The 22,237-nt window shown below is 40.8% G+C and overlaps 1 protein-coding gene across 1 annotated transcript in view; it reads left to right on the forward strand.

The window, feature by feature from the left end:
* LOC138758248 (polycystin-1-like protein 1) overlaps nucleotides 1–22,237 on the forward strand; it is a 140,707-nt gene that overhangs the window by 7,746 nt on the left and 110,724 nt on the right. Inside the window, exons 7-8 of the mRNA XM_069926933.1 lie at nucleotides 14,028–14,084; nucleotides 15,117–15,326. Coding sequence (XP_069783034.1) covers nucleotides 14,028–14,084; nucleotides 15,117–15,326 — 267 coding nt within the window. The remainder of the gene's footprint in view (nucleotides 1–14,027; nucleotides 14,085–15,116; nucleotides 15,327–22,237) is intronic.

Below are 22,237 nucleotides of genomic sequence, written 5' to 3' on the forward strand. Positions count from 1 at the left end.
GGGTGTGGATCACCCACCAGTGGCTGATGACTAATAGAACCTAGAACAAATCTCTTCCTCCCCAGCCGAACAAAAAAAATCTCAAAATATCATAATAACAAAAAGTAAAATAAGAATAAGAAGATTCTGCTATTCATCCAAAAGGTTCCAAACTCAGAGATCACATTTCAAAAGAAGTTGGACTCTTTCCATTCCCATTTCTACCATTTCTTCCATTTCCACAACAACCATATATTTTTTTTGGGAGACAACGGTGGACTACGCCTTTGTCTTCTTATATCTGACAATGAATCAGCAAAAATCATTGCTTCATGATCATCCTCAAAAAACTGAGATTGATAGTCTCCATGAAACACCTTCAACACTGCTGGAAAGCGAAAAGTAGGCTTATAACCTTTATGCCACAAAACTTCTTTAACTAGATTAAATCGACATCCACGTTGAATGACCTCTTGACTCAAATCAGGGTAGAAAAAAACTCTGCTATTCTGAATCAATAACGGAGATTGTCGTTTTCTCGCATTTTGCACCGCCAGTCGAAGTATTGCTTCTTTATCCAAATAATTCAAACATCGAATTATTACAGGTCTCAGTGGCTGACCAGGTAAAGGTGATCTCCTTAAAGATCTGTGAGCTTCAACACTTTTTCTGTATTAGAAGCCACTTGTTGTTGACATTCCAAAAAGACAGACTGAAATTTTTAAAAATCTTCACAAGATGCCTCTACACGTGTATTAACTGTATTCAATTCTGAACTTATCCTTTGAGCCAACTCATTCATTATAGGCTGAATGACAGCATTTAACTGGTTACATTGTAATTCAGAAAAGCTCAGCCCTGCTTTCTCTAACGTAGTGGCAGAACCACGTAACTGCAGCTCCTGCTGCAACTCAACAACAGGCAGTTTAACAGTCTTACTGTGGGTCTGGACTCCCAGCGACGGCACCCCGACTTCCTCAGGGGGTCGACGCTGGTCTCCCCACGCAGCTCGGCGTTTTTTCAAAAAATCACGGAAAACGTCGAATTCTTTAGGTTGGAGTATTCTTCAGGTTGCCTGAAGCGTTTCAAGCAATGGAGTCGTCTTCCTGCGTGCTCCCTCCGTTAAAATCGGCAGGCTGCCAGAATTGGGATCCACTACATGGGAACACGCTCCTTCTTCCAGAGAACGGGTAATTCTAGCGCTGTCCTTCACTTGGTGAGTAGTAGACATTTTTTTTCAGCTCCCACAGGCTTTGTAGTTTAGGCACTGAAGAAATTAAACCTGAGGCTGTAGCAAGTTGTTTAGGCCTCAAATCTTCAGTACTTCGAAAATATAACTTCTTCTGCACTTGAGGTTTAATCTTTTTTACCATTAATGGCCATAATAATTCTTTAGTACTTTAAACTAAAATTTAAGAAGTTTAAACTTGAAAACAAAAGATTAAAAAACGGGTACTTAAAAGTCTGGCCAGAGAGGTTGAGATTACATGTCTAGACTCTACGCCATCTTGCCAAGCCCCCCTTTATAGTAGTTTGTTGTCATAAAAATTAAGATATCACTTTATCTGGAGAAAAATTATGCTGAGCGTTTTCAATGATAAGAGTGACCAATTAATATGTGTACCACTGTTGAGAACCCTTTTCAAGTATTGTCCTGGATATGGTCACTGACTGCAGTTGATAAAGTAAATCTGAAACACAAATCAATCTTTAGTAAGCGTATACTATAATTTTTTTGAATGAAGCTGAACATGATAACTAATCATTATTATTTGGATAGCAGTCAAAGATCTCCTTTCTTTTCCTTAACTGTGCTGCATGCTGAATTCTGTTTTCTGTCTGGAATACAGTATCTAAATGTTCATTAGAAGGACAGGAGATAGAATGTATGTGCTCAGAAAATTCTTCGTTATTATCATTCTCTCCATTATAAACATTCTACTTACCCACAGTTAAACCAATTAAATAGAGGTTTCTTCTCCCCCCACACACATACACCCCCCTCCCACCACCCCATTACTGATTTCAGTTTATTAAAGTGATGTGTTTCTTTTAGTAGAATGCTAAATACTATAAAACAATGAAAAAAGAAAAAAACTAAAAACTAAACTAACACTGATCTAGCCCCTCCCTCTAATCAAAGTTACTTGCATATTTAAAAAAAAACAACAGAACTGGATCGAATCACTCTCTCCAGAAGCCAGACAGAGCATCTCCGGAGCAGCCCTACAGCCTAAAACTGCCAACCTGATAATATTCTATGAATGGAACCCATATATTTTTAAACTGGAACTTATTATCTTTGATATTGTATCTATTTTTTTCCCCAACTTAAATATGTCATTACATCATGTAGCTGCTGCCTTCATCTTTCCACTTCATTAAAGCACCTTGTCTGGCCATCAGTGTACTAAAAGCTAAAACCTTCTCTTGAGATACAAAGATATAATCGGATCGCAAAATAAAGCTAAACGAAGCAATTAAATGCCATGGATCTGTTTTAGTCTTAAAAATAGTTGATAAAGATTGAAAAATGTTTCCCCAAAATCTTCCTAATTTGGGACATTCCCAAAATGTGGATTAATGAAGCTTCTAAAATTTTACACATTTCACACAATGGATCAACATCTGCATACCACTTTAAATTGTAATAAATATTGTCTCGCACAAAATAATGAATCATTAATTAAACTTTGAGGGGAAATCCCAGTCCTTATTTTAAGATCCTGTTCCCAATCATTTTTAATCTTAACCATTGAGGTTAGTCTTAATTCAAAATGTTACAAGCCCAGAGGACCCCAAAACCCGGCAGCAATAGATATTCACCAAGACAAATGGTTACTTAAACAAAAGTTGCTTTTAATTATCTTTAAACATGAAAACAGAATCATACTTTAATTTATCACTATTAACTCTCGTAAATAACCCCTTCTAATTCTAAACGCGCATGTTTGTAATGTGTAAGTTCAGAAAAGTTCTTTGATTCACAGTCCAATCTCACTTCTCATTCCTCCAAGTTCACCAGTATCAGGCAATTTTTATACTGTGTACAGAATATAACATTTATGAAGTTCACCAGGCTTTGGTGCTTGAAAGATAAATTGTTACCGCTCAGGAAGGTTTTTGTTGGTTTTCAGAGAGAGATTTGTTGTTTGCTGGACACCCATAACTGATTCCTTGCCAAAGAAACTTGCCCCATTAGGGTTTTCCAAATGATAACCTCTTTCTTTCAGGTCACCAGAGTTCCTTTTTGTTTCTCTTATTTCAAGTAAAACATTAAACAGCCAGTCCTCTCCTCTTGCATGAACCACAAGGGCTTTGACCAGGCTGAACTAAGCACTCACAACCTGTCTTCAAAATATGGTTTTCCACAAGCTTGCCAGCTTGTTCTGTTCCAGTCCCAGCTGCTGCTGTTGACAGTAAAACTGCAGAACTGAACTCCCCCCCCCCTCTCTCTCTCTCTCTCTCACACACACAAAGAAAAAAAACTTGTTTTACTTTCTGCTTGCAAAACCACATGACCCTCTTAGAACAGCAAGTTCCACTCCAGACAGCCTTCAGCTCTGTCGAGTTCTTTCATCTGTTGCCTTCTGAAAACAACAATCCATTAGTGGCATTCTCCAAAGCTTTTGCAAAGGCTCTGGGGCCAACATGAGCAGAGGTCCAGTATTTTAAATAAGATCTGTTTTAAAGTGTTTGTATGTGACCTATACTAAAAAAAAATGCCCTAATTTATCTCCCAAAAACATATCTATATACAATACAAACAACAATCTGTCACACAATAAATTATTATAAATATGTGATATTAGCCCACTGTGAACAAATTGAAAAATCAGAATATTTGAGTCTGTAATTTAAGGAAACTTTTGTAGCTTACATTGGAAAAAATCTCTAACTTGCAAATATCTAAAAAATATCTGTAGGAATTTAGATTGAAATTGTTCAAAAGTAGCAGAATTCTTGCAGATAAATAAATATTTGTAACTTTTAATGTCTGCATCTATAACAGAAGGTGAAAAAAAAGGTTATCTACAATGGGACTCACAAGGGAGAAACTATTACAACCAAAAAATTTCCTGAATTGATCCCATATTCTTCATCTGTTCCTCATTATTTGATTGTGAATCAGCTTAGAAAAAGATAATAGTAAAGCGGAATCTAAAAGTGCCAACAATGATGTTTTCCTGGAAAAATTCAATTCCATTTCAATCCAAGTTGGGCAACTAATTCGCTGAAAACATTTTAATTGTAAAAGTAAACTATGTATATTAATCACCCAATAATAAAATCAAACATTTGGCAGTGAAAGGCATCCATTGCTTACCGTTTTCTGAAGATGGGTTTTAATTATTCGTGGTTGTTTTTCCTGTCATATACAAAATAAATAATCGAATCTAATGTCAAAAATGATTTGGGAATAAAAATTGGTAAAGCTTGAAAAAGATACAGATATTTAGGTAGAATATTCATTTTAATCAAATGAATGCATCTAATCATTGTTTTTGAAAGTGGAAACCATCCAGAGATAAACACTTTAATCTGAATAAATAATGCTACAAAATTTGCTGCTCAATTAACCTACACCCTTAGTATAGACACGTGGGCCAGAATGGCCTGTTACTATGCTGTATGTCTAAATTAAAAAGTTGGCCACCCCTTTGGCCCAAACTATTAAACCTTTCCCGATAGCTTAGCTCTTCAAATCCTAACGACATCCTTTAAATTTTGCACACTTTCAAACTTATTGGTATCTTTCCTGTAGGTAGGTGACCAAAACTGCACACGATACTCCATATTTGGCCTCACCAATATCTTAAAGAACTTGAACATTATATCAAAACTCCAACACTCAATACTTTGATTTACGAAGGCCAATGTGCCAAAAAGCTTTCTTCACAACTCAGTCTACCTATGATTTTACTTTCAAGGAATTTTTATACCTGTATTCTATTGTCATCTGAAAATTTCCTGATTCAGGTTAACACATTATCATGCAAATTGTTGATAAATTGACAAATAACAATGAACCCAGCACTGATCCCCAAGGTGCACCATTAGTCACAGGACTCCAGTAACAGAGGCAATTATCTACTTCCACTAGGCCCTTTCATGCCAACCTCTGCCTGGAGGCCAGCTACAAGCTTGAAGGGAAAAATATAAAGTTACCATTCATGGAGTAGACTTGCATTGCATTCATGTTGAGCCTCGTAGCGCCATCCCAAGCCAAATGGCGGCAGGGCGACTGGTGCTGTGGCATCGCTAGTCATAAATACGTGGCAGAGCAATGGCCATCTTCCCTGTGAACTGGGATTCACTGGAAGTGTGCTATACCAATGACTGGTCCTACCTCCCGGCACCTCCTCGGGGGCCAGTATGTAACCCTAGTTTCTGTCTAAACCCAGAACCCCTCTGAAGCCTGTTCATGAACCCTACCTGTTTTGTAAGCTGATAAAAGTGTTAGTTCTCCCTCCAGTCGAGTGTGAGCTTTTATCTACACTACAATGTTTCACAGAAACATTCCTGCTGCGTTGGGGATTCTGAGTGGGGAAAACGGCCATTGCTCTGCCACATTTTGAGCTACTGATGAACTACCCTGAAGGCCGAAGCAGCCTGGTGAGGAGCCAGAGTGGCTAGTTGGGCTGTCACAGCCCGCACCAGCCACCTCCTGATGGCGCCCAACAGGCCCCCTGCCCTGAGGAGTCCATGGAAGGAGAGGAGTGGTTGGGTGGGAGAGAGGGAAGATGGGTCGCATCGCGATGTCATCAGCCTGTTCTGAGCCAGCTGCTTGCAGTGCTCCGCTGATGATCCTTCCCCAAGAGGGATTAGAGTCGGTGTCTTGGAGCCATCCACGGTGCATTCATAAAAGTAAATCTCCTGAAACAAGGGCAGAAAATCTCCGCCTTTACAGTCGGGCTTTTTCCACTGCATGAAAAGGCCCATTGTCTGGCTTCTTCCACAAAGCCAATGTCAAATCCAATTTACTATCTTATACTGAATATTGAGTGACTGGACCTTCTTGACCAACATCCCATGTGGAGTCGTGTCAAAGGCTTTAATGAAGTCCATATAGACAACATCCAATGCCTTTCCTTTATCAACGTTTCAAGTAACAACCTCAAAAAAATTCTATAAGAATGGTTAAACATGACCTACCATACACATAGCCAAATCAGCCCCTATCTATCCAAATACTTAAAAATCTAATCTCAAGAAACCTCACTACCCTCCAATCCTTCAGCACCTTAACTGTTGCTAACAACATTTTAAGTACCTCTGTTTGTTTTGAGGGAATATCTTGTTTTTGTCCTGGGGATTTATCCACTCTTGTGTGCCTCAAGACAGCAAGCATCTCTTCCTGCCATCTGTATAGGGTCCATGAAAACACTACTGATTTGCCTCATCTAGAGATGCAATGTTCAACTCCAAGCAAATAAAGATGCAAAAGATCTATTTATGCTCTCTGCTATTTCTTTTGGCTCTGTGCATAGGGGACTATTCTGATCTTCAAGAAGACTAATTTTATCCCTTTACTCTTAATATATCTATAAACTTCAGCTCGGTGTTTAACATAATCACACTTCAGAAGCTGGTGGATAAACTATCCTTTCTGGGATTCAGCGCCCCTCTCTGCAATGGGGAAACTGGATTTCTTGATTGAAAGACCACAGTCTGTTTGGGTTGACAGCAAATCCTCAAGCTCCATAAAAATGAGCCCTGGTGCACCCAAGGGCATGTCATTTGGCTTCATTACCAACAATGATGAATCAGCTTACAGAGAGGAGGTTGAAAGGCTTGTGTAGTGGTGCAAGAACAACAACCTGAGTTTATTGCAGTCAAGACAAAGGAGGCGATTGTGGACTTCAGGAGGACGAAGGGCCACTCCCTTACATATCAATAGCTCCATCATAGTGATAATGGGGAGCACCAAGTTCCTTGATATCAATATAAACCTATCCTGGACCCACAAAACCTTCTCAATATTCAGGAAGATGCAGCAATACCGATACTTCCTAAAAAGGTTGAGGAGGGCAAGGCTATTTGCCACCATCCTAACAACGTTCTACAGGAGCACAATAGAGAGTGTCTTGGCTGGCTTCATCATTGTGTGGTATGGTAGCTACAAAGATTGGATGATCAAAACTGCTGAGATCTATCGATTATATCTATTTAAAGAGAGCTCATAGAATCACAAACCCTTACCATCCAGCCCGCAGTATCTTTGAGGCGCTCCCTGGAAAGGTTAAAACTTTGTATTTTTTTAGTGTTACTACAGTGAGTATGATATGTCTTCGTATCTGCCCAGACTAACAGCTCACTCATTATTCTTCAAGATGTGAGGAAGCACGAGAAATTTTTCTTTGAATTGTGTTTCTCTTTAAAGTTTTCTGGGAATCACTTTATGTATCATTATGTATCGCTTTATATATGTTTAAAATCTCTATCATACAGTAAATCCTTTGTTATTCATCGTTAAGTCTTAATACGAAGCTATGCAAAATGTTTATCCATTTCATCATCGAATTAAAGCAGCAGTCACAGAATTTGATTTATTGGATTAAAGAGATTGAAATTTGGAATATCGTAGCTCATGCTTTTGGAAGATGATACTTTGAAATTAGGATATAGTAGAATAAGGAAAGTGTTGTTTATACTACCTTCAAGGAAGAGGTACAGGCGCATAAAAATCAGGACTGCCAGATTGGGAAATAGCTTCTTGCCACAGGCAGTGAAATTGTTGAATAATCCCAGAAACCTGTACATTACTTTTGAAGATTCCAGATTATTTTCATTCAATTGTACAGAACTTGTAATATTACACAAAATAGTTTTCTGGTGTTGTAAGGCAGATGACCATTAGTGTCTCCTGGCACCCCTTATAGTAAGAGGAAGAGAAGTAAAAGCGAGTCCCTTCAGAGTTATAGTGTGTCCGTGGATTTGCCAGCAGTGCTCCTGCTGTCTCTGGAACCGCACCTGTTTGATCCATCGGCAACCTAAACTCCAGGTCCAAACCTCTGACACGATCTTTAACCTTTTCCTTTCCTCCATACCAACATTGATGCAAACAGTCAGAATGTTCTCCACGGTACCCTGTAGAAATTTGCAAGTATTTGGTGACATGTTAAATCTCCTCAAACTCCCAACAAAATATTGCTGCTGGTGAGTCTTCATGATTTCATCAACATTGATGCCAGGATAGAACTTCAGAGATTTGACACCCAGGTATTTGAAGTTATTTACACTTTCTATTGTGTTCTTCCTATTTCCCCTTCCTGACGTCCACAATCAATTCCTTAGTTTTGCTAACTTTGAGTGCATAGTTACTGTGACACCACTCAACTTGCCGACTTACCTCACTCCTGTACAAATCATTGCCTTGTCATTCTGTCGACATCCGTGACTGATTGGCAAATTTGCGATAGCATTTGAATTGTCTCGAGCCACACAGTAATGGGGGTAGAGACAGTAGACCAGTGGGCTAAGCACACATCTTTGAGGTGTTACTGTGTTAATTGTCAGAGAAGGAGATGTTGTTACTGCTCTGCAATAACTGGTCTATCAATGAGAAAAGTGCAGAGGCCCAGGTTTTGAAGCTTGTTAACTGTTTCTGAGGGGATGATTGTGTTGAAGGCTAAGCTGTAATTGATGAAAAACAGCCTGATGTTTGTGTTGCTTTTGACCAGGTTATCCAGGGCTGAGTGGGGAGCCAGTGAAATTGCATCTGATGTGGAATGATTTTGGCGATAGGCAAATTGCAGTGGATCCAGGTCTTTTCTTAGGTGTGAGTTAATTCTGTCCATGATGAACACCTCTAAGCATTTTATTATACTAGATGCGAGTGCTTCTGGCTGTAGTCATTGAGGCAGTTCACTCTCTGTTCTTGGATACAGGCATGTTTGATGCCCTTTTGAAGTGGGAACCTCCAACTGCAGCAGCGAGAGATTAAAAATGTCTGTAAACATTCCAGCTCGTTGGTTGGCTCAGATTTTCAATACCCTGCCAGGTTTGCCATCAGGGCCTGACACCTTGTGAGGAGTGAATCATCACAGCCATTTATGATGTTAGCCTTGTTGGATGTAGTGGCCTACAATCCCTGCTGTAGCTGGCAAGTTTCTAATTCTGCTTCTAACTTTACACGATATTACCTCTCTCCTGTTAAGATGACCTTCTGTAGGTCGTACCTGGATTGCATGTAGAGATCTAAATCACCAATCTTAAACACCCTTGAACTAGCCCTCAGCAGGTTGTGAATCCTCAAGTTCATCTACGGCTTTTGGTTGGTGTACTCACTAAATGTATGCATGTTCATCCACACAAGTCCCTATGAAGTTGGTGACAGCTCTGGCATATTCATTCAAGTTTGAATATGGTCTGGTCCGCTGTTTCAAAGCAGGTGATCCTCTCCCCTTCCTTGACCATACTTTCACTGTATTCACCACTGTTGCTGCAGTCCTCAGTCTCCGCTTGTACGCCAGGAGTAGAAGTGCAGCCAGGTGATCAAACTTGCTGAAATGCAGGCATGGAATGGCTGTTAGACTTGCCTTTAATTCCGACAGGAGCATGCAAACTCATTTTTGAAGACCTCTCAACCACACTTTGTCAGAAAACAACCTGTCCCAATCCACACTCGCCAGATCCTTTGATACCTACAAAATTAACCTTTCTCCAATTTAAAATCTTAACTCGAGGACCATACTTATCATTATCTCCAATTATCTTCAAACTAATTGGATTTTGATCACTTGATCCAAAGGGTTCCCTCACACACACCACTATCACCTGTCTTTACCCATTCCCTAATTGGACATCTAGTATTGTACCCTCTCAAGTTGCGACCGAAAAATTATGGATGAAGGAAACTTTCCTGAACACGTTTGTGAAATGTTACCCATCCAGCCCTTTTACAATATTGAAGACCCAATCAATATGTGGAAAGTTAAAATCACAACCTTGTATTTCATGCAGCTGTTAGCTCCGACTGACGATGGGAGGTCTGTAATATAATCCCATTAATTTTGTAATGTCTTTAACATTCCTCAGTTCCACCCATATATGTAGCCTCAGGAGATATCCCTCCAATCTGTCATGTCTGAACACTACTGTGACATTTTTCCTTACTAGCACAGCTACCCCTCTTCCATTTATCCCTCACTCTCAATCATGTCTAAAATAACAGAACTCTGGAACATTGACCTTCCAGTCCTGCCCTTCTTGCAACCAACTAATGGCTATAATGTCATAATTGCACATGCTGATCAATGCTCTCAGCTCATTCATTTTTTCTACAATACTCCTTGTATGGATATAGACACAATTCAGAACATTATGCCCACTATTTCTGTCTTTGACTGACATCTTTTTTCACAACCACTTCACTATCTTCTTTGGCATTCTGGTTCCATCCCCTTACATCATAAGTTTAAACCTTGCAAAGCAGCACTTACAAACCTTTCCAGATGGATATTGGTCCCTCTCCAGTTCAGATGCAATCTCTCCTGTCAAAACAGGTCCCAGCTTCCCCTGGAAGAGAGCCCAATGATCCAGAAAACATTTATATTTAAGAGGGAGTTAGATATGGCCCTTGTTGCTAAGAGGATCAGGAGGTATGGGGAGAAGGTGGGTACTGAGTAGATGATCAGCCATGATCAAAATGAATGGTGGTGCAGGCTTGAAGGGCCATATGACCTACTCCTACAACTATTTTCTGTTTCTATATTAAAGCTTTCCCTCCTGCACCATCTCCTTATCTATACATTAAGCTGTATTATGCTCTTATTTCTGGGTTTGCTAGCATGTAGGACCCGGGAGGTCCTTTCCATCAACACTTAACTCCTTGAACTTACTTTGCAGATCCTCACCCCCTTCATACCCAGGTTATTAGTCCTTACATGGATCATGATCTAGCCGCTCATGCTCCCACTTAAAAGAACCATGGACTCAATCCAAGGTGTCTCTGGCACCCAGGAAGCAACATACTACCCTGGAGTCTCAATCTTGACCACAGAAACTTTCTATTCCCACAATCATGAGCCCCGTCACTCCGGCTTACCTCTTCTCCCCACCTACTCTTCTGAAATAAAGGGCCAGACACCATGCCAGAGACCTGACCCCTGTAGGCAATCCCTGTCAACAACATCCAAAACAGTGTATGCATTATTGCAGGGAGTGGCCACAGACTATCTATTCCCTTTCCTTCTCCTGACAGTCGCCCAGCTAACTGCCACTGTGACTACATCCCTACAACACCTGTGTATTATCCCCTCAGCCTCCCGAATTCATCCAGCTCCACTTCCCTTATGTGGTCTGTAAAGAGCCGGAGATGGATGCATTTCTTTCAGGTATGGTGATAAGGGACAGTGATGGCTTCCCTGATTTCCCTCATACAAAGGGAGCCCTGACTCCATTCCCTTTGCTCACTCTGCAATTGGAAAAAGACCTTACCTGACTTCACCTTCTTTTACTTGTTCAAGTTCAAGTTCATTATCATTTGAACACCATGGACTCAATCCAAGGTGTCTCTGGCACCCAGGAAGCAACGTACTACCCTGGAGTCTCAATCTTGTCCACAGAAGCTTTCTATTCCCACAACCATGAGCCTCCGTCACTCCGGCTTACCTCTTCTCCCCACCTACTCTTCTGAAATAAAGGGCCAGACACCGTGCCAGAGACCTGACCCCTGTAGGCAATCCCCATCAACAGCATCCAAAACAGTGATGAAATAGCTAATATACAATAATCACATATGTACTGTACATAAAGATATAACTTAAAATAAGTATAAATATTTTGGGGATGATTTACTCAGTTACAGGATACTGTTCATCAAACTCACAGCCTTCCTTCTTACTGAAGTCGTCCCCCCCCCCCCCCCCCCCAAATATGGCTGTTTTCACTGCCACTTCTGCTATCATTTCCTCAACCCTTACTCACTGAAGCTGTTTGATCTAAAGCCTCCAAGTCGTCACTCTTATCCTGGGCTGCACCCTTCTTTTTATTCACTGCTGGATCTCTCTCTCTAGTGACACGCTGCCTCAGTCATGTGATCTGATTAAATGTGAAGACATCTCAAACTAGACAATTTGCCTCAAATTCTGGCACAAAGCTAATCTAAAATGTTCAACTCAACTTGAAAGTCTTCCCATGACCAAGCAATTTGTCAACAATTCAAATGTGAGCTTTTAGAGTTTGGAATTAAATTCATTTTGGATACATTTCTGAGAAGTGATTTGGATGACCTCATTGTAACCATTGTTCATTTCTTTCTACCATTGACATGCAAATTTTTACCAAACTGCTAACCAGTTGTAAAAAAAAATTCTCTTTAATATGCATTTCATCAGACTGACCTGGAATCTTTGACGATAAGTTTTGTCTTGCAGACAGAAGAGAAATTTATTCAGCTAGAGCACACGTGTCAAACTCTGGCCCGCGGGCCAAATTTGGCCTGCGATATAATTATATTTGGCCCGCAAGATCATTTCAAAAATGTATTAGAGGTGGCCCGCCCTTCAGCGAGAGCCGATGCTGTTTTTTGGTCATGTCACCCCCACCATCCTCCCCCTTCATTGCACATCCTTCCCCACCCCCTAACTATCCCCTCCCCCCTAAAACCACCCCCCTTAAAAGATGGCCAGAATATTCTCAAAAAGGAATCCAGAATGGTAAAGTTCCACAAACCTTCTGCTGGGAATCCTAACAACACCCGGGCATCAGATCCAAGGGACGCGGAGGGAGCAAGAGTGTTGCAGGTTGACCATGCAAACTTTGAGAACGGGGAAAACAAAATTGTAACACGAGAAGTCTGTCGATGTCATCAGCTGGCAAGCTGGAAGGCTCCCCGCACAACCAGTCACTTCTCCCACCTGTCGAGCGGTGCGGCGGATTGGCAAGCGCCTGTGATTTCCTGTCGGCGCGACGGACATGGCAGGCTGCGCACAGCCCCCGCTGTTCCGCAAAGGCTGATCGGCAGTGAGCTGGGCCTGAGTGGGTGGGTAAACAGGGGTGGGCAGAGGGTGTAGGTGAGGAGTAATGGGCAGGGGAAGTTATGGTGGTGCAAGGGGCAGTTAGAGGGAGGGATGAGTAAAAGGAGGGGTGGATAGGGAAGAGGTAAAAGGGGAGGGGCACGGCGAGTAGGGGAGGGGTGATTAGAGGGTGAGAGACGGGTAGAGGGAGGAACAGGTTGAGGGGAGAGGCAGTAGAGGGGCGTGTATAGGATGGGGTGGGTAGAGGCAGAGCGAGTGGAGTGAGGGGTGAGTAGAGGTTGGGTAAAGGACTGGTCAGGTAGAGGGATGGTGGGTCGAAGGTGAATAGAGGCCTAGAGCCTGAGGAGTGAGCAGGAAATGCTGAGTCCTGATGCAGGCCAAAATGGACACAGCCTGTGAATGCTGACTACATCTCCACAGGGATCAAATATGTTTCCCTCAGGTCAAGCAAAGGGTGAACTTGAGCTACCTACTCCTGACCTGTAACATTATCCTCCTAAAGTTATATCCTAAAGTTTAACATTACATATGTTGAAAGAAGAGAAAACATGCAGATATTGTTGAAAATTTTCAATAAATATTTACTTCGGCCCTCGACTTAGTCCAAGTTTTTAATTTTGGCCCTCCGTGAATTTGAGTTTGACACCCCTGAGCTAGAGGATCAGGAATCTTTGGAATTCTCCCCCAAGAGAGTTGATTGCTGAATTTATTCAAAACAGAGACCAATTGATTTTGGGAATTAAGGCCATCAATAGATACAACTCAATGCAAAAAGATGGTACTGAGGCAAAGATCAGCTGTAATCTCATTGCCCAGCAAAGCAGCCACAAGGAACCAAATGCCTGCTCCTGCTTCCACTTCTTATGTTCTCATAACAAGTTAAACAATCTGGAAAAAAAAATGGCTCCTGTTTTTATTAAAGCAGTTGAACAATTCTTTTGTGCCCTACTAATGATTGAATTCTTAAAAAGATTGACAGTTTTTGAATGTAGCTCTTGGTAACCATTGAGCTTTGGTTTTCTTGTATTACCTTTTAAATAACTTAATGTTTGTTATTTGTTACAGAGGGAGCTTTTGGAAACAATATCTGCATTGCAAGACCTTATTAAAGTAACCAGTGAGGTGAAGAAACTAGTTGAATATTTGATCAAAGGATAAATGTTTGCTTTTTTATTTTCTGACCTGATGCTTTGAGAAAATTGAATTGCAATGGACTTGCTACAAATTGATTAATTTCTAGATTGAAATGACAACTAGATTGTTTTTATATCCTGTTTTGAAACATTTTCATTGAAAATGAAAATTCTCAGTACCAGGCTTCTCATTTTGTGACTATTGATCATAAATTTAGCTATGTCAACTAAAAGATGCCCATAATACTGACTGATAATTTCTACCCATGGAGGATGTCTGACTTATCGAGTTCCTCCAGCAGCTCATTGTTTGCTCAAGGTTTAGTATCTGCAATTCTTGCCTCACTTACCTGAAGTGCATATGTTCAGTGCAGTTAAAGAAATCAGCTTGCAACAAAAAAAATCCTCCTCAGATATGCGAACAGCCTTTGTTTTTGTCAGCTGAAATCAGCTCATTATTTTGAAGTTCCAAACATTTTATATGGTTCAATCATATACAAGTTAGATAATACCATTAGCATCGTAGAAAAGGGTGGCACATTTGGCGCAGAGGTTACAGCGATGGCAATTGGGCCCTGGGGTGTGAATCCCGCACTGTCTGTAAGGAGCTTGTACGTTCTCCCCATGTCTGCGTGGGTTTCTTCCAGGTGCTCTGGTTTTATCCCACTGTTCCAAATGTACGAGGGAGTATAATTGGACAGCACAGGCTCATGGGCTGAAATAGCCTGTTTCTGTGCTGTATGACAATTTAAAATTTAAATGTATAAATTTAAAACTCTTTGGTAAATAGAAACTTTGGTCGGTAGTAACTGTATAATGGCAGGTAAATCGGAGTAATCTGCTCAGGAATCACAATATATCTGTTATTTTTTGTTTCATTCCATAACATTGTAAGAAGTGCTTTACTATCAAATAAAAATATTGACCGGTGTATAAGCCATAAAAGATTATTTAATGCACTGTCAAATGGAACTGATTGGTATTCGTTTAAAAAATAATTTCCATTTGATTTACTCAACAGGTGACTTCAGAAAGTGCTCTGACTATAACAAGAACAGTTAAAGAGATGATTCAACTTTTTAAAGAATCTGGAGAGTTCAGTTTGGATGAAGAATTAGTGAAGAAAATAGTTTATCTGGTTGCTGATGTAGTGGGAATATCTGGGAACAGCACAATGAATTCCAAAAACCTGTTAAATGACGGTCTAAAAGTGACAACTGAGCTTTTATTGGTAAGAAATAGTCTCTTTCAGTAACATAATCTTCAATAAATGTACTGTTCATTCTTGTAAGCAGTGTTATTGAGGATAACTATGAACAAATTATTATGAATTATTATAATAAGTAAATTATATTTATTTATGTGTTCTCTGAACTCCGACTTGGCCTCTGCTCTTATAGGATTTGTCAAATAATCCATCTTGTATGAAGTTATTTCCACTGTGGCAACCATTCTGTTATTTATTAAGGGGATAGGTGAATGTGTGATTGTTTTAGCTTCTTTCACACCCCATGTAATGGACTTTATGAAATTACATCATGTTACGAGACCAAAGGACTCAAAAACCAGCAGCTACAGAAATTCACCAAGACAATGGCTACTTAAACAAAACTAGTTTTATTTTCTTAATAATAAGATCAATATTTAACTTATTACTATTAACTTAACCCCCTTCTAATTTTAAGTGCACGTTTATGTAAAGTTTTTGTTCAGAAAGTTCTTTTTCACTGTCCAATCATTCACTTTTCACTTCTCTTAGTTCACTGGTATCGGACATCTTCCATACATTTATGATTTTCACCAGGCTCTGGTGCTTTAACTTAAGTTATTACTGCTCAGGAAGGACTGTGTTGGTTTTAGAGTGATATTCATTGTTTGTTGAACACACACAAACTGAAGTGTCTTTCCAAAGAAACTTTCCCCCTCTTGGGTTTTTCCTAAGGATGACTTCTTCTTGCAAGAAACCACAGAGTTCTTCTTTTTCCCTTATTCAGGAGAAACACAATAACCAGCCACAGCCGCTGCAATTGACGACAGATTTATAATAGGCTGAACTCTGAATTCAAAAACCTGTCTTGAAATAGGGTCTTGCAGCAGGTCTGCCAACTTGCAGTCTTTAACTCCATCTGCTGCTGAACCTCTCTCTCGCTACCAAAGAATAAATGTTTTCTGTTTGCAAAACCACACAACCCCTCTTAGAACAACAACCTTCAACCTGCAATTTAAAGTTCTGGCATCAGTCTTAATAACAAAATGCTTTCAATTCTTCAGCCTGGGTTCTGTACAAACATGCTGATCCTATTAACACCTACTTGTTAAATGTTCACAAGTACTCTCCCATTGTCTCAGCAAAGCCAATTGGAGACATGAAGTCTATCCCTGCAGGGGACTTGATGTTTGTTTTGTGAAAATGTGATCTAACAACTAAACCTCACAATCTTACCCCTGTTAAGATAAATTTTATCATAATTTTATCAACCCATGTAGTCACAGCTATTGAAGGAACCTGCACATTGCTGATCAGTTTATTTTACTATTTCTTTTTATTGGACTTTGCCAGATCATCGTTCTGTTTAACATTTTTGTTCATTTAATTCTTTTGAATTAAATTTAAGAAATCAAAAAACTCTTAAGTGAATTATAGGACTGTAGAACACTACAGCACAAAAAAACAGGCCATTCAGCCCCTCCAGTCTCTGATGACCATCATCTCCCTCATCCCACCGACCTGTTCCCATTCTATAATCCTCCAGACCTCTCCCATCCATGTACCTATCCAATTTATTCTTAAAACACGATCGAGCCCGCATTCACCACATCCAATGGCAGCTCATTCCACACTCACACCACTGAGTGAAGGACTTCCCCCTAATGTTCCCCCTAAACCTTTCCCCCTTCAGCTATGACCTCTCATATTCATCTGCTCCAATCTAAGTTGAAAAAGCCTATTCACACCCACTATCTATTTCTCTCAAAATCCTGTAAACTTCAATCAAATCTTACCTGATTCTTCTTTGGTCCAAGGAATAAAGTCCTAACCTGTTTAATCCTTGTAGCTCAACTCCTGAAGACCTGGCAACATCTTAGTAAATTTTCTCTGCACTTTTAAAAAAATTTCTCTGCACTCTTTCAAACTTATTGATATCCTTCCTGTAGTTAGGAGCCCAGAACTGCACACAACATTCCAAATTTGGCTTCACCTATATCTTAAACAACTTCAACATAACATCCCAACTCCAATACTCAATACTTGGATTTATAAAGGCTAAGGTACCAAAACCTTTTTCACAACCCCGACCACATGCAACACCACCTTCAGGGAATAATGTATTCATATTTCTAGATTTCTCTGCTCCTCCACTCTCTTCAGTGCCTTACCATTTACTGTTTATGTGCTACCTTGGTTTGTCCTTCCAAAATGCAACACCTACCACTTGTCTGCATTAAATTCCATCTGCCTTTCTCTGGCACATTTTTCCAGCTGGTGCAGATCCCTCTGCAAGCTTTGAAAGCCTTCCTTGCTGTCCACAACACTTCCAATCTTAGTGTCATCAGCAAACTTGCTGATCCAATTACCACATTATCATCCAGATCATTGATATATTTGACAAACAACTGTCCAAAACCACTTCTGTTTTCTCCCACATTGCCAATATTGAATGCAGTTTACAACCTCTCCTTGAATACTCAGTGTTTGAACCTTCTGAACTAACTTCCCATGTGGGACCTTAATCATGGGTTCTCTACCGGCATCACCTACGGCTCCTAGAACGCTTCCATCAGCGCTGTCTCCGCTCCATCCTCAACATTCATTGGAATGACTTCATCACCAACATCGAAGTACTCAAGCTGGCAGAGTCCGCAAGCATCGAATCCATGCTGCTGAAGACCCAACTGCGCTGGGTGGGTCACATCTCCAGAATGGAGGACCATCGCCTTCCCAAGATCGTGTTCTATGGCGAGCTCTCCACTGGCCACCGAGACAGAGGTGCACCAAAGAAGAGGTACAAGGACTGCTTAAAGAAATCTCTTGGTGCCTGCCACATTGACCACCGCCAGTGGGCTGATATCGTCTCAAACCGTGCATCTTGGCGCCTCACAGTTTGGCGGGCAGTAATCTCCTTTGAAGAAGACCACAGAGCCCACCTCACTGACAAAAGACAAAGGAGGAAAAACCCAACACCCAACCCCAACCCACCAATTTTCCCTTGCAACCGCTGCAACCGTGCCTGCCTGTCCCGCATCGGACTTGTCAGTCACCAACGAGCCTGCAGCAGACGTGGACTTACCCCTCCATAAATCTTCATCCTCGAAGCCAAGCCAAAGAGATGTGGGACCTTGTCTAAGGCTTTACTAAAGTCCATGTTGTATACTGCCAAGTGTGAGCTTTGGTGATAGATAATGTTGGAAGAGAAATTATGCTACCTAAATTAACTAAGTTTGAACTTTTGAATTTAGACATATTAAAAAAGGGATTTATTTCAGACATGTATGCCCTGCTACAAGACAAGATGAATAAACCAGATTTAAATAAATCCAGAATTAAATGGGAAGAATATTTATCTTTTGATATATCCCAGGAAGAATGGAAGGTTATGTGTCAAGATAGTGTGACTAAATTACTTAATGTAAGAAATGGTTTAGTCAATTATCATTTTTTACAAGTTAAAAAGCTATGCTTTTAGTAGTTCAGATTTATGCTTTAGGTGTGGACTTACTGGAACATTTGTACATGCAGTTTGGTCTTGTGATAAGGTTCAACCATTCTGGGAAAAAATTTAAAGTTTTTTTTGGAAAAATTATTTAAAATTAAATTACCATTGGATCCATTAATTTATGTTGGGTTATACTGTATCTTTAGTTACTGGTTTGGGGTTGGTCAAGTTTCAGATGGTGTTTGTTTAGCATTGGCTGTAATGCAGAAATGTATTGTGATTATATGGAAAGATCTTTGGCTTGGCTTCGCGGACGAAGATTTATGGAGGGGGTAAAAGTCCACGTCAGCTGCAGGCTCGTTTGTGGCGGACCAGTCCGATGCGGGACAGGCAGACACGGTTGCAGCGGCTGCAGGGGAAAATTGGTTGGTTGGGGTTGGGTGTTGGGTTTTTCCTCCTTTGCCTTTTGTCAGTGAGGTGGGCTCTGTGGTCTTCTTCAAAGGAGGTTGCTGCCCGCCAAATTGTGAGGCGCCAAGATGCACGGTTTGAGGCGATATCAGCCCACTGGCGGTGGTCAATGTGGCAGGCACCAAGAGATTTCTTTAGGCAGTCCTTGTACCTTTTCTTTGGTGCACCTCTGTCACGGTGGCCAGTGGAGAGCTCGCTATATAACACGATCTTGGGAAGGCGATGGTCCTCCATTCTGGAGACGTGACCCACCCAGCACAGCTGGATCTTCAGCAGCGTGGACTCGATGCTGTCGACCTCTGCCATCTCGAGTACTTCGACGTTAGGGATGAAAGCGCTCCAATGGATGTTGAGGATGGAGCGGAGACAACGCTGGTGGAAGCGTTCTAGGAGCCGTAGGTGATGCCGGTAGAGGGCCCATGATTCAGAGCCAAACAGGAGTGTGGGTATGACAACGGCTCTGTATATGCTTATCTTTGTGAGGTTTTTCAGTTGGTTGTTTTTCCAGACTCTTTTGTGTAGTCTTCCAAAGGCGCTATTTGCCTTGGCGAGTCTGTTGTCTATCTCATTGTCGATCCTTGCATCTGATGAAATGGTGCAGCTGAGATAGGTAAACTGGTTGACCATTTTGAGTTTTGTGTGCCCGATGGAGATGTGGGGGTGCTGGTAGTCATGGTGGGGAGCTGGCTGATGGAGGACCTCAGTTTTCTTCAGGCTGACTTCCAGGCCAAACATTTTGGCAGTTTCCGCAAAGCAGGACGTCAAGCGCTGAAGAGCTGGCTCTGAATGGGCAACTAAAGCGGCATCGTCTGCAAAGAGTAGTTCACGGACAAGTTTCTCTTGTGTCTTGGTGTGAGCTTGCAGGCGCCTCAGATTGAAGAGACTGCCATCCGTGCGGTACCGGATCTAAACAGCGTCTTTTCAGCATCATGCTGAAGAAGATTGAAAAGAGGGTTGGTGCGAGAACACAGCCTTGCTTCACGCCATTGTTAATGGAGAAGGGTTCAGAGAGCTCATTGCTGTATCTGACCCGACCTTGTTGGTTTTCGTGCAGTTGGATAATCATGTTGAGGAACTTTGGAAAGATAATGTGGAATTAAATATAGCCCGCTGGCATAATGAGTTGAGATCTTGTATGTATATGGAGAAAATAACATAATTTGCATAATAATTTTTTTTTGTTCATTTGTGTTCACCTTATTTGGAATTTATGGGTTTGGAAATATCTTAACTTTTTTATTGCAAGTATGATACATCACACAGCATATCCAAGTAATTAACTGATATGTTTTTTTTGCTCCCCATGAGGGGTCTGTTATGGGTGGGGGGAGGGTGGTTTTGTTTATGTTAGATTGTCTTGTTTATTTGTTTTTTTATATGTATTTTAAAATTATAAATAAAGTTTTCAAAAAAAATCTAAAGTCCATGTTGACAACATCCACAGCCCTTCCCTCATCTACCTTCGTGGTAACTACCTCAAAAAACTCTACAAGATTCGTTAAACATGACTTACCACAGACAAAGCCATGATGACTATCCTTAATCAGACCATGACTATCCAAATATTTATCTGTCTCTCAGAATTCTCTCCAACAATTTACACACTACTGACGTCAGGTTTACCAGCCTATAATTACCTGGTTTATTTTCGGAGTCCTTTTTAAACAACAGGACAACATGAGCTGCCCCACCAATCCTCTGGCACCTCACCGTGGCCAAGGATATTTTGAATATATCACCCAAGGCCACTGAAATTTAAACACTAGACTCCTTCAAGGTCTGAAGGAATATCATATTCAGCCCAGGTGATACATCTACCTTTATTCGCTGCAAGACAGCAAGCACCTCTTCCTCCTTAATTTCCAAATGTTCCATTACCCTTTTGTTTGCTTCTCTTCCTTCTTTATGTACAATGCCAGTTTCCTGAGTAAATAATGATGCACAGAAAAACATTTAAGATCTCCCCCATTGTGTGAGGCTCCACACATAGTTGACCACTCTGCTTCTCCAGGGTACAAATTTTGTCCCTTACTATCCTTTTACTCTGAATATCCTTAGAGAAGTGCTTTGTATTTACCTTCAGGTCATCTGCTGGAGCAACCTCATGTCTTCTTTTTGCCATTCTTTTTCTCCCACTGATGCTGAGTTTCTCCTGCAGATTTTATTTGGTTTTTCATTGGCATCTCTCCCTTTTCTCATTGGCCATTTCAGCCCTTATTGTGAGAAAGGCTGACAAGTTTAGGGCATGGATTGACATGTGGGATTATGATTTTTTTTTGTGAGACTTGGTTGCAGGATGGGCAAGACTGGCATCCCAATGTTCTGGGGTTCTGTTGCTTCAGATGTGATCATGATTCTTTCTTGTGTATTTTCTTGCTTTTTTTGTACTCTTCAAGTACATCATTAGCTCCTTGTTGCCTATACTTGCTCTACACCTCTCTCTTCTTAACCAGATCACCAATATCCCTTGACACCATGGTCGCTATGCCTGGTAACTTTGCCTTTTATCCTAATGGGAACATGCAAACTCTGCACTCTCAAGATTTCTCCCTTGAAGACCATCCACTTATCTATCATACCCTTCCTAAAAAACAACATATTCCAATCAGCTCTTCCTAGATCCTTTCTTATTTCCACAGAATATGTCTTCCTCCAATTTAGAATCCCAACATGAGGACCAGACTTATCCTTTTCCATAAATACTTGAAGCTAATGTCATTCTGGTCACTGGACACAAAATGTTCACCCACACATATATGTGTCACTTGACCTGCCTGGTTTCCTAATAGGAGATCAAGTACTGCATCCTCTCTTGTTGGTACATCTATATATTGACTTAGAAAACTTTTATGGAAACATTTCGCAAACTCCAAGCCATCTGGCTCTCTTACAGTATGGGAGTCCCAGTCAATATTTGGGAATATTCTGCTTCTTACATCAGTCTGCTATCTCTCTACAGATTTGCTCTTCCAAGTCTGACTATTGGGCGGTCTATAATGCAACCGTATTAGTGTGGTCA

Source organism: Narcine bancroftii, chromosome 1, assembly GCF_036971445.1.
Source record: "Narcine bancroftii isolate sNarBan1 chromosome 1, sNarBan1.hap1, whole genome shotgun sequence".
NCBI lineage: Eukaryota > Metazoa > Chordata > Chondrichthyes > Torpediniformes > Narcinidae > Narcine > Narcine bancroftii.